We start from the raw sequence: 14174 nt of genomic DNA, 5'->3' as shown, positions 1-14174 counted from the left end.
AGCTTGTACTAGAGACTAGGAACATACCACAAGTGAGCTTGTACTTGAGACTAGGAACATACCACAAGTGAGCTTGTACTTGAGACTTGGCACATACCACAAGTGAGCTTGTACTTGAGACTTGGCACATACCACAAGTGAGCTTGTACTTGAGACTGGGAACATACCACAAGTGAGCTTGTACTTGAGACTAGGAACATACCACAAGTGAGCTTGTACTTGAGACTTGAAACATACCACAAGTGAGCTTGTACTTGAGACTTGGAGCATACAAGTGAGCTTGTACTTGAGACTAGGAACATACCACAAGTGAGCTTGTACTTGAGACTAGGATCATACCACAAGTGAGCTTGTACTTGAGACTGGGAACATACCACAAGTGAGCTTGTACTTGAGACTGGGGGACACCTGGATGGACTTGGCGTCAATGTAACTGCCTGACTGACTGAACTCCTGTATCTTGAAGAACAGCTGAAAATACAAGAGAAAGGCTGAATACCCATTTGAGTTTACAAAATGGCTGTTTTATAAATCTAAATAAGACATTTTGAGGACAAATGTGCACCCCTATTTCACTTTTGTTTCAAAATGCTCCATTGTATATCTAAGTGTGTTGTTAACCTGTAAGAAAGGTCTACATATGTTACATGTTAAGTCATATGATGGTTACCATTTGGGGTTGATATCTTTGAATATGCAGGTATAATAATCTTGTTACCAGTATTTAATTTCTGAGTAAGGCTATAACTTTGGCAAGTTTAAACAAATTTAAATAAAATAATCATAGACAACTTTATATAATAACAAACCACATTACAAGAGGCCCATGAGGGCCTGACTTGCTCTACTGGCTTGAATCAATAGGGCTCAAGCCCTTGATAGTATGAACAATCTGAGTAAGTTTTAAATAAACAGGCCCAAAATGGGAAATTTATCGCATAAACAAGAAGAAACGTAATTTAAACTTCAAATGGCTCCTTTGAAACAATAAGTTGGACAAAGTTTCTTCACTCTCAATAGGGTTCTGGCCCTTGATGATATAAAACATCTGTTGAAGTTTGAAAAGGATAAAACTTTATATGTAAACAAACAAGAAATGTGTTTGTCAGAAACACTATGTCCCCTTCTGCGCCGCTTTGATTTTTTTTTTACCTTTGACCTTAAAGGATGACCTTGACCTTGACATTTCACCACTCAAAATGTGCAGCTCCATGAGATACACATGCATGCCAAATATGAAGTTGCTATCTTCAATATTGCAAAAGTTATGGCAAATGTTAAAGATTTTCTTTTTTTTCTCAAATTCAAGGGGAGATAATTCTGGACTTATAACTCCGATATAGCTCATTTTCAATAGGGTTTGACTTATTATTCAGATAAAGACACTGTGCAAGTTTGGAAATGATTGGATGAAAACTGTGGACTTTATTGCGTAAACAAGCCTTATTTCACAATTTTCTCAAATTCAAGGGGAGATAATTCTGGACTTTTTATTCTAATGTAACGCATTTTCAATAGGGTTCGAGTCCTCATTAATATAAAGACACTGAAAAAGTTTGAAAAGAATAGGATAAAAACTGTGGACTTTATCGCATAAACAAGAAAAAGTCTAACGCATGCACGCACTGACAGACGACAGAAACCACGCCATGACATAAGCTCTTCAGGCGTTTGGCCAGTAGAGCTAAAAATTAACGCTGAACAGTGAAAATTGTAGCAATACTTCCTGGACAATATTGTGTTTGTAGACAGACACACAGACAGACATCAATTATGACTACATCCCCCTACTTGAAAGGGAAATAATTAGAAAACCACATTTTAAGAAATAAACAAATAAATGCAAACACACTCATACGGCATAGCTTTATACTACGATAAAATATAAAAATGTATAATATTTCAGGCCTAAGATAACCATTTATCATATATACAACTTAGCTGTTTGAGTACAGCACGCTCGACTTGTTCAGTTATTATTAGAGTTGTGCTTTTTTTCTACACTAAATTGTTTGTTCATTGGGTAAAATATTTAAGTTTTAAATTAATTAAGTGTTTTTCTAATTTGCAAAGTATCCTAAGACACACTTAGATTTTGAATGGATTTTGAGTATAATTTATTAGTTCGATATTTTCCAACAGTGACCTCAACTGCTCTAGCATCACAATGGCTCTATCTATTCTCATTCAATATGAAAACAAATGTTGCAATTTTGAAACTAATCTTTGAGGCCAACTCCTGAGAAACCATATTACCACTGAACTTTACCTGCCTTAATAGTGTATATGGCCCAAGCTCTGTGAAAAAGGGGGTTTAGGGGTTTAGTGCAAGTTCGTAAAGTGCAGTTCCAGATAAGCACATGCTTTAAACCCCTTTTTCACAGAGCACGGTCCATATGGAATTGTCTTATTTTAAAACTGCCCCTAATTATTTTGACAACTTTAAAGTTTTCAAACTTTACCTATTTTTCATTTTACAATATATATATTAAATGCTAAACGGTTGAATGTAATCTTTCAAGCCATTCCCGACAAACCAGCTTATAAGAAAACTTTATCCTGCCTACATATTGCATTTAAATAACTAAGTAAATTTCTAAGAGTAAAAAAGCCTTAAAGTTTGACAAATGTACAGATTGTTACCAAACTTGGCCTTTGCTGTAATTATATTATGGGATAACATTTAGCAAGTTTGAATAAAACGCCTCAAGCCTTTTCAGAGAAACTTGCTTTAACCTAGGTCAGACACAAATAGAGATGCCGACACCGCGGCGAGAACAATAGCTTGCCTTTTCTTAGAAAATTCTAGCAAAAATAAGACTTAAGACTGTTAGGGCAGGTCCTCATTCTTCACATACTTGAGCGTAGGCATTTTGCCCTGTACAGAAAGTCTCTTCAATTGTACCCAAACCCTCTCCCTGACTGGCTCGCAACTGTACTATGGCTGACATGTTGACTTCCGTCTGGCGTGCCGGAAACCGCGGAGCTAGGTTCCAAACTAAAGTGGACTTGCTTGAGGATACGAGCAGGGCACCGTGGTTGGCTGAAAACTCCTGGATCACTATTGGAGCCCTGTAATACAGATAGCTTTGATGACAGATACTGACTATGGCAAATGAAGGATTATCAAAATCATAGACACATCTGATACAAAATATGAAACAAATATAAAGAAATACACAAACACAAAGTAAATCTTGTACATGTCAGCAACCTCAAATGCAATATGCCTTTACTCTGAACTTATAAATAAGACACATGCAGAAAAATGAAATTTCTTTGTCATAAAACGCAAATTTTTAGCACTTTTTGTTTGATAACCTTTTTATGCTGCTATTGATTTATTGAATATTTTTGTCAAATTTTGTTTTTTTGAAAAGCATACACACCTCTTTAATGTACAAGTTGATTTTTTTAAATGTATTTCTAGTCCATTTTAAAGCCCTGAAAGGTTGCTATACCAGGGTGAAGGATCATGTGACTGTGTGGGGTTCCACCTTTTAACTTTTAATGGATGTATACACGATGGTGAGTGGTGCTTTCTTTTGAAAACTTTTAAAAATTATTTTTCTTAAGAATTTCAACTAGTGCATAAAAGACAGATTTTCATGCTGCTTATCGCTATGTGAAATACATCGGTACTGGTATAACTTAATTAAATAAGCCTGTATTATTTGTACATGGTTTCGCTTCACGCAACGTTATTTTTAAAAATGATTTCAGACGTAATCAAGGATTTATTTTTATACCTTAAGATATCGGCACAAACTGCAAGAAAAACTGTCTTTTATGCACAATAGATTTTTGCAAATGTATTTCAATAACCTGTGATATTTGCAAAAATAAATTTCTTAACAGTGTTTACATGCTGTCCAGCCCGTGTGTAAAACCCGGGAAATCCCGTTGATTCTGCATCCTGTGTACAGATATTTATTTTTTATGTAAATTTGTTCTTATAAATTTAAAATTCCAATTCATATAATTATACCTTTTAGCAAATGGAATGTGCAGCTCACAGACATCAAAGTTGTTCTTGATGTTATCATTTAGTTGAAGTGTGACCTTGACCTTGGCTCTCTCCTCCTCCACCTATAAAAAGAAACACACATGGGTTACTGAAGTGTGACCTTGACCTTGGCTCTCTCCTCCTCAACCTATAAATAGAAACACACATGGGTTACTGAAGTGTGACCTTGACCTTGACTCTCTCCTCCTCCACCTATAAATAGAAACACACTCTTGGGTTAATGAAGTGTGACCTTGACCTTGGCTTTCTCATCCTCCATATATAAACACAAACACACATGAGTTACTGAAGTAGTACCTTGACTTTGGCTCTCTCCTCCTCCCCTTGACTCTCTCCTCCTCAACCTATTAATAGAAACACACATGGATAACTGAAATGTGACCTTGACCTTGGCTCTCTCATCAACCTCCACCTATAAATAAAAACACACCTGGATTACTGAAGTGTGACCTTGACATTGGCTCTCTCATCTTCCACCTATAAATAGATACACACAATGGGTCACTTAAGCCTGACCTTGACATTGGCTCTCTCATATCCTCCACCTATAAATAGAAACACAAATGGGTCACTTAAGTGTGACCTTGACCTTGGCTCTCTCATCCTCCACCTATAAATAGAAACACACAAGGATTACTGAAGTGTGACCTTGACCTTGGCTCTCTCCTCTTCCACCAATAAATAGAAACACACAGGAGTCGCAAGTGGCACACGTACATGGGTCCATATGTGCATACAGGTCCATTGTAGGTGTTTTAAGGTCTAAGTTGAATTGATCTGTGACTAATGTTTTAATTTGTAGTTCAAATGATTGCAGCAAAAATAATGAATACAAGAAAAAATGAAATGCGATGAAACATAGTCCTCAACATATATCCTTTTAATTTAATAAGTGCAATGTAAAGTTAAGTATGTGGGTCAACTACATATAAAATGTCATCATAATAGCTCCATCCAAACTCAAGTAATTGAGAAGAAACAGTTTTTCTGTTTTTAGCAAGAGTGACCTTGACTGGCCCAAATTGTTGTCACAAGCTAAGTCTACAGGACAGCAATCAAAACACACAATTTCAGGGCTATTCAAAACTCATATTATTCAGTGTTAACTTTTATTTTTTATTTTTTGTAACAGTGACCATGACCTTTACATGACTTTCAATCCCAGCTTAGATTTACAGGAAAGCGTAATACAGTTACAATGTCCATGACACACCTCCTTCCAAACCAAAGTTATTGAGCGTAAACCCAGGGCATGACATTAACGGTAGTCTAATTGCCCAGGACAATCCAAATATAGGTCTGGACAAGTAAAGAAAAATCATCTGCTAGTCCAATTGGTAAACGAGTAAAAACAATCATGGTCTTCTTTCTCTCTACTAAACAAGCAAAAATCCAGTAATCTGATATTAAAATATACAGTACATATACTGTATATATATATATAGACTATCAGGTATGTATATTTTAAGATCAGAACAAGATACTTTTGGGTCAGGACAAATGAAATGTTAGGGCATCAGATTGACTATACAATTGTCTTTAAAAGGTGATGTCCTTGTGGGAACCATTGTTATATTTAAAGAAATAGTGACCTTGACCTTTATCTGACCAGCCCAATAATAGTGACCTTGACCTTTATCTGACCAGCCCAATATGCTGTCCCAGGCTAGGTCTCCATGTAAGCATTCAACACACACAAGTTTAATGCATTACCTCCAAAAAAACTTAAATAATTAAGCGGAAACTGTTTTTTCTATTTTGAAAAATGATTGCCTTGAGCTTGACCAAAACAGTTCACAAAAACAATCCCTAGTCTACTTTCAAACTCCAAAGTGTCATCAAGATTGGTAACTGGCAAAAAACACCTGTGAGATAGAAGTAAAAATTAATTTTGCAAATTTGTTTGTTTTTTTAAAGGCCATATTTTGTTTTGAAGTGCTTAATTTTATTAAGCTGCCTATCAAACTTGATAGATAATATATGCCCCACAAACATTACAACCCAGTTTCATGATTATCCTATGTTAAATATCAGAGTTAGAATGCAGACATCAGGGGCGTATTTAATGGGGAGGTAGGAGAGGCGGCTGCCTCCCCAATATTTCGGCTAGTCGTCGATATATAAATAAAACGTAAAAGCCCCCAACATCGCCTCCCCAAAACCATATTTTTTGTAATCACGCGCCATCAGTGCAGAAGCTATGTGTCCCCACTCCGTCTGCTCTGAGGTTGCCAACAGTGATGTGTCAATATCCCTTGTTAGGAGTCATAAACCAGGGGCCCGGGTAAATGTCATTGCGTTAATTGTTCCGTAATTGCCCGCCACCAACGCCACCAGCAAGAGGTCCTTCCCAGCCCTGAGACGCCTGAAGACGTACCTCCGGACGTCTATGACACAGGAGAGACTCACCCACCTCATGACGCTCCACGTGCACAGTTGTGCTACCGATGCAATGGACTTGTTAGATGTTGCTAATGAGTTTGTCAGTGGGATTTACTCGCGGTTAACTATCTTCGGGAAGTTTTCATAGAATGTGACACTACTACACTTGGCATTTACATTACGCGAACAGTTCATGATAAAATGTGTCTTCAATCAACAAATAATTTGGTGTGGATATTGTTCTTGGGACTTTAAAAAATGAATTATGCCGTAATTTTTGTTTATTTATCATAATTTAATAATATTTATTCATCCCGGTTCTGTATTTTAATAGTGCTGGAAATGTGGATATATTCTTTACTAATCGTGTCATATTGGATTCGTTGTTGTGTATTTTCATGTGGTTATTTATTACAGTCTTCCCGTCATTAAAATACATAAACATTTACTTTATTTTTATTTTTTTAATTAGCACAATTTTTGGAAAGAAAAAAATAACTGTTAATATTTCTGGGTCGTCGGCGGAGGCATTGAACAAACTGATTTCATGACAAACAGAGAGTAAGACAAAAATCAAGCATTTATAGCAACATGAAAGTTCCCCCAAAACGCACCATATTAATTGTAATTGTAAAAATTTTCTGAACCACAGGAGAGGAAAACCCTCTCAAACAAAACCCTTTACGTTCCCAGTACAGAAACTGGACCGCCTCCCCAATGTTTGGAGGTTATCTACGGCACTGGACATGGTTAACTTTGCTATGTGTAAATAGAGGCCATAGTTCACAAGTTTTTTATGCCATCTTGCTGGTTATTAAACTTTGCCAATATATTATGCCCATAAACATAAGTACCAAGTTTCATAATATCCAATTAAAACTGATCCAGCTATTGGGCCGACATCATTCCCCTGCACAATACAAGATTTTGAAATGCACTGTGCACAATGTGCATCCCTCTTTTAACTGTGTCAAAATATTTTGATAGATGGAACATGTCAACATCATTGTTTACTAAAAAATAAAACTACTAGGGGCTAACTAATTCCTTGAGAGCTTTATTTAATCCCTTTGAATCTATGTAGTTTCTACACATTATGTAAAATGTATTACATCTTCATAGGAAGGGTAATACTTAATGACAGTGTTATAGATTAATATACACTATTTCATGAAAATTAAATCACATCTTCCTGGGTTGGCATGGACACAAAAAATCAACAGGTTATTCACAATAAATTGAATGATGTGTGGTACAAATCACTTCAGCTCTATAAAACAAATTATACTGGCAGCAAAATAAACTCACAATACTACTAGAGAATGGTTCTGAATTGAACTGGAAAATGATTATTAAAATTAGTGCTGCAACAATATACATGTATATCGGTATATATCGCAATACACTATCCGCATATTGTATTGCGATAGGATTTTCATCATACCGGTACGAAAATTCTACAAAAATTCATCCACAATTCGTCCAGAAAAGCCATCCGAAATAATGTTATCAAGGTAAACAAAACAAATCAGTGTTTAGTAAAAATAAATTGTTACGTAAAAATAACATTCTCAAAAGTCTATTTATAATATATGGAGTAGCGTTGTTACATGGGAGTCCGCAAGATCTGCTTTTGCATGTCATACCAATAAAAGAGTTAATTGTGTTTGTAAAGCATTTTGTACAAAAGGCTAGAATTGCCATTTGGATATAACAAGAACCTTAACAAACAATACAAAGGTAATGTTGATGTAATTAGGCTGATTTTGGTGATTAGCTGGCGAGTTATAATTCTGGTTCAAGTAAGCAATATATTGCAATACGGTTTTTGGCATATTGTTGCAGCACTTATTAAAATCAAGCCCAACACTTTTAAAGGCTTTGATTGTTACCAGCCTTTTTGAGAGAAAAATGTTTACTAAATCACATCATACATGATGTTCATCAATTGTTTTTCATAAAAAAAATGAAATTACGCATTGGAAATTTAGACAGTTATCTGTCTATTTAAACTGAATACATTGATGACTTGCAAAATTGACTGAACCCATTTCACAATATGTATTAAATGCATGAAAACAATCCCAAACTAATACAGGTACATACAAACAACTCAAAGCAGCCAGTGATGGGTGGGGTGGTGGGTTTGTTCACCATGTAGTGACATAACATGAACATCTCCAGGGGTGGGCTGAACCGAAGTCTCCTGGGCATGGCACGGTCTCGACCTTAAACAGGCATTGACGCTTTCCACCATGCGATATTATTTTACAGTTTAAGAAATTGGGTAGATTTTTCACAAATCAATTTAGAATAGACGTTGTTCCAATACATTGTTAAGAACAGAAAATGACAAAATATAACCACGGAACAAACTCGCATTAAAAAAATGTATGCCTTGTTGAAAACAACAACAAGAATATTGGTAATATCAATTAATGCTCCCTGATGCAGCTTTAACTTCTAACTGTGGTCTAATCGTCTCGACTTTTTTTACGTTTGTTATTGAATTATACAGAAACAAACTGTCTTGTTCAGGCAAATTTGTGCAAACTGATTACACATTTAATTTAGATCTATAAACAATGATATCAGTGAAACTGATGGATGCTCCCCGATGATGCGCTTTGTCAATCTATGTGTTACTAACCACCTAAAAAACTATATTATCAGCCTCGGTGACCTTGACCTCAAACCTCACTAAAAGGTTGAGGTTCATGCAAGGTACCTACATGCCAAATATGTAAGAGATCGGTAAAATGTTGAAGGCGCTATGAGAAAATGTAACAAAATTGTGACGACAAAATATATTTTTAGCTTCTGTGACCTTGACCCCAGTGACCTCAAACCTCATCAAAAGGTAGAGGTCTATGAAAGGTACCTACTGCCAAATATGTAAGTGAACAGTAAAATATTGAAGGTGCTATGAGAAACTGTAACAAAATTGTGATGGAAAAATCTATTATTAGCCTCTGTGACCTTGACCTTGACCCCAGTGGCCTCAAACCTCATCAAAAGGTTGAGGTCTATGCAAGGTACCTACATGCCAAATATGTAAGAGATCAGTAAAATATTGAAGGAGCTATGAGAAACTGTAACAAAAGAGTGACGGAAGGAAGGAAGGAAAGAAGGAAGGAACATCCAACTGGCAACTATATGCTCCCCAAAATTTTCGGGGAGCATAAAAATATGGCCATGATGGCCCTTAAGTATTCACCTTAGGTCAAAGTACACCAATTGTCAAGGACTTGACCTTGTGACCTAGTTTTAGACAACACTTGACTCAGAAATAAAGGTAAAACATGGCCTTATTGTTGTAAGAATAAAAATTCTGCGTAAGTTAAATCAAGAATGAATTATATATGTGGTTTCTGCAGATGTAACAAGTTTGTTTATCCTATTACCAGATGAAAATCGACTTGAAAAAAACTTGAGCTCTATACTATCACTATTTTTAGATCATATTTGGGGTTTTCCAAAAAATTGGAGAATCTGTTTTTGTGAACTACAGAAAAACAAAATTGGCACAAAATAAATATTTGATCCTTATTAATGGAAAAGGGGAGAAAATTATAGGATAAATAGAATATTATGTAAGTTTGGGATAAAGATCAAGTTTATCATGCTCGGCTCGAACCATGGTAGTGCTATGGAAGCCTCTAGCTATCATGGTTCTAAGCCTCGCATGATTAACTTGATCTTTATCCAAAACTCACATTATATTCTCTATTTATATGATTTCACATAGTTTATAAACATGTTTGACCCCTATTTAAACTTTGCTTAAATAAAGTCCAACCTTGCTAACCAGTCACAAGTTGTTGATGGTGTCCTAATCTTTAGACCAACTTGACCCAGATTCAAAGTTGGTCAAGATATTGACCAGATATTTGTTATGACCAAATTTCACAAAGATTGAAACATGAATGTGGCTTCTAGAGGAGTAACAAGGTTTATCTGAAAATTGACCTGATGACTTAGTTTTGGGACAAGTTTTACCAAGAAAATACCCTGCCCAAGAAAAATTTAAAGAAAAACATGATGACCATATTTTATCAAGATTGAGATATACAGTGAACTTTTTTTTCTTCTAAGTTTTGACCCATTAACCTAATTTTTGTAACAAGTGACCAAGATTTGAAATCGGTCCAGATATTGTCAGGATAAACATACTGACCAAATTTCCTAAATATTACATCATAAATATGGCTTTGACCTGGTCACCTACTTTTTGACAGATGTAACACTGATTAAAACATGGTGCTGATATTGTCAGAATAAACATACTATCAATTCATAAATAATTTGGTTTCTAGAGTGGAAACAAGGTTTTACTAGGATTTAACCTGGTGACCTAGTTTTTGGACATGTGTAACACAGATTTTCACTTGGCATAGATATTGTTAAGATATCAATTCTGACCAAGTTTGATCAAAATTGAGTTTTAAATAAATGAAGGGTTTGAAGTGGTAACAAGATAAAAGTTGAAAACGCTTTCGGAACAACACACCAACAGAACTGGAACTGATCAATTTGAGCACCTAGTACCCATGTGAGTTAAGTTTAAAAGAGTATACATTCACAATACCATCTGAAATTACAAACAAAAGGTGAGATGGAAAAATACAAGTGGTTATATGCATTTTACATCCAAATAAAAGGTGCAGAGGAATTAAAATTGTGATGGATTGAAAATGCAGGGCAATGTCAAGTACAGTTTACATAGCCTTAGATAGGCTACAATCTCTTTCAAGTTTAAAAATGACCATGACACACCAAAAACATGTAAATTAACCAATGTTCCCATTAACTTTTTGAGGACAGATAGCCAAGCCCTTCAGATGGTTGGGTTTTATGAGCATTGTTTTTTAAAGAGCTTTTCATGTCATTTCAGTCCCAGATTTACAATACACCAAAACTGATATGAAACCTTCAACCAGAATGTCAGCGTCTGCGCTCTGCACACATGGGTGTATAATTAGGTTGTTGATAGGCATTCCTTCCCCTTCCCCACTCTGGGCTATTGTCAAGGTGACCGTCCGCAGGGTGCCCTCCAGCTCAGCCTTGCAGGTCACCGTGCCGTACACGTCCCATACGTCCTCTATGTTCTCCCTGTCATACTTTGAAACAAACAGGGGCTGAGCATTATGAGTTAGGATATAAAACAATCTGTTGTTCCTTGTTCTGGTAAAACTTGGCTTAATGCAAGTGTGAAAATTGTTGTCCAATATTAGCCTGTGCAATCTGCATAGGCTAAAGGCTAATCAAGGACACAACTTTTTTCTTTTGTGGAATGTCTCATTTAACTCTTTCAGTGCGGGATCCGAATTTTGAAGGCCTGTGCAAACAATTTGGATCCAGATGAGAGGCCACAGAACGTGGCGTCTCATCAGGATCCAAACTGTTTGCTATTTTGATAGTATTCTTTGAAAAAAATTGAAGAAAATGCTTATTTTAGAAATTTAGCAGACAACATTTTAGCAGACAACAAATTTCCCAGCATGCAAAGGGTTAAAGGAAGTCTATTCTACACCCCAATCCGGTCTAGGCTGAAGAGTTGTCCATGATCAAACATTGCAGACTGCACAGACTAATCTGGGACTACACTTTGCTTACATACATTAAGCAAGCTTACATACATTAAGCAAAGTGTTTTCCAAAACAAGGTTCTATAATTCAATGTGAATATTAAAAGAATTGAAACACTTATGTTTCGATGTTATTGTTTCTTTAAAAAAGAAGTTGGAGTTGACTTTATTTATCGTATCAACTACAAAAAATTACTGCCAATAAGGTTAAGTTTCTACAGGTTGTCTCTTTTTTGTGATAATTACGAAATTTCTGTTCGACAGCACCCATGCAGAGACACCCTTGAGTTTGTTCAAACATTTATACCTGCACTGAGCGGACATACTCTGTGATGGTCAGGTACATCTGGTTCTTGCCTTTGTGGGACACTGACCTCCATGCTGGTTGCTGAAAATATAGAGCCCCAGCATGACACATCAACTATCATATTTTGAGGAAATTCACAGCTGGATAGAGTCCAAAACAAGAGGGCCACAATGCATCAAAAGTAACATAAAAACTCAAAATCAATATTTTGAAAAAATAAATTTAGCTAAGGAAATGTTGCTACGAAGAACAAACAATGAAGTAAAAAAGCTCATTCTTAAAACAAGCTGAACTGTCTATGTGACTGTCATTTGCAAGAGAATGCATGTTAACTGCACGTTAATTTTTATATGGATTTTTCGTTGAAGTTTTAGCTATTTGAATCTGGGTTGTATTTACTTTTATCTTAGGGAGGGAAAATGGCTTATGTGAATGGTAATTTTTTTTGAATCCACGCTAACAAATAAATACATGTATTGATTGAATTTTGCATAATTATCCAGAAGTATATCAGAACAGAAATTACTTCATTGAATCTTTCTGTATTATAACATATACATACAATTAATAACGGTACTTTTTGTAGTTAATAAAGATTGTTCTGCAATCACCAGAAAGTTTTAATTACTACAGAAGACTGTTTATCAAAGCAATTTATCAAAGCAGAAAAAAAACCTGTTCACCTTTGCTGTTTTCTGAGGTACTGAAAACTTCCCATTTACTTTAGCTAGCACTGAATCTACGATCGTGTCCAATACAGACCCATATGGTGCAGCCTGGCTCAGGAATAAGTACAGGTCACCAGTTCTGTCTTCAATCTGCAAAAGAATGCTTGTGCAATATCATAGGGCATGAAAAACAACATTTTCTGATAAAAAAAGAAATCTGAAAAAGTCCCTCAGATTTTGCAAATCGAAGTCTTTATTTGGCAATTTTTAATACAAGGATAAAATAAGCTGATCATTTTTTTTAGGAAAAAATGGCAATATCACAAAAGAACCTTAATACACACGGCCAAACAAACAACATGGGTTAAGGTAAACTCAGCTGCTTCATTTCATAATGTTGTTTTTTTATAGAAAAAGTTAACATCAGCATGGATTAACTTGCATGTTTGTTAAATTTTACCTCATCTGAAGATTTGTTCCGCAGGAAGTCAGTCAATGTACAGAGCAAAGTGAACCCTAATGTAACACCAGGACTGAAAATATCATTGTAAGATTATTATTAATATTATGTACTTACCATATGCCTGAACCCTTCTTCTCAGAAATTTGCTAAAAACAATATGAGGAACAATGATAACTTATACATATATGTTTAATGAAAACTTGATATTCAATGATTACATTTATGGAAAATACTTTTTTTTCAAATTCAGCTTAATGACAATGAAATCCTTACTACTGATTTATCTGAAAGCAGCATATCATAAATGGCAGCCTATTTGTTCAAAACTTTGGATTGTCAAAGGTCATATATTTAATATGAACTTGTACAAATGTTCCCAAAATTGTACTTATCTGAAATATAGTTCTATTTAAGAGTGTCTCACATGTCAATTAAAGGTGGTCGGGGGTTTAAACCTTGTGGCACAAATGGTAGACAGCAAAACAACAGCCCAGCCTATAACATATATTACGAAAATCTATTAAGCAAAATCAGTAATCAACATTTCATAACACAGAATTTTATCATAAATTTAGAACATGCCAAAACATATTAACAAATTCTTAAAATACTGATTACATTTAGACCAGTTCCTGTTTATAAATGCTCAATGCTTATAAAACAGCAACAATCTGTTATAATATTTTTTTCCAAATCTTAGATTATAATTTCCATTTTTCCTAGATGTAGATCCAATTTT

General features: G+C 35.3%; 1 protein-coding gene across 5 annotated transcripts in view; it reads right to left on the bottom strand.

Annotated features, from left to right (window-relative positions):
• The window catches only part of LOC127857991 (AP-5 complex subunit mu-1-like), a 43472-nt gene that overhangs the window by 22998 nt on the left and 6300 nt on the right, over nt 1-14174 (bottom strand). For 3 of the 5 annotated variants that reach the window (XM_052394816.1, XM_052394813.1, XM_052394812.1), the window contains exons 4-12: nt 13860-13930; nt 13433-13505; nt 12988-13122; nt 12305-12385; nt 11340-11529; nt 8516-8637; nt 3989-4089; nt 2859-3072; nt 340-471 (exon numbers count right to left, since the gene is read on the bottom strand). In XM_052394816.1, the coding sequence (XP_052250776.1) occupies nt 340-471; nt 2859-3072; nt 3989-4089; nt 8516-8637; nt 11340-11529; nt 12305-12385; nt 12988-13122; nt 13433-13505; nt 13860-13930 (1119 nt within the window). The remainder of the gene's footprint in view (nt 1-339; nt 472-2858; nt 3073-3988; nt 4090-8515; nt 8638-11339; nt 11530-12304; nt 12386-12987; nt 13123-13432; nt 13506-13859; nt 13931-14174) is intronic. The other 2 variants (XM_052394815.1, XM_052394814.1) reach the window with 1 other exon arrangement.

Source organism: Dreissena polymorpha, chromosome 14, assembly GCF_020536995.1.
Source record: "Dreissena polymorpha isolate Duluth1 chromosome 14, UMN_Dpol_1.0, whole genome shotgun sequence".
Lineage (NCBI taxonomy): Eukaryota > Metazoa > Mollusca > Bivalvia > Myida > Dreissenidae > Dreissena > Dreissena polymorpha.
Note: the sequence above shows the minus strand (reverse complement) of the source record. Positions and strands in the feature narration are given on the sequence as shown.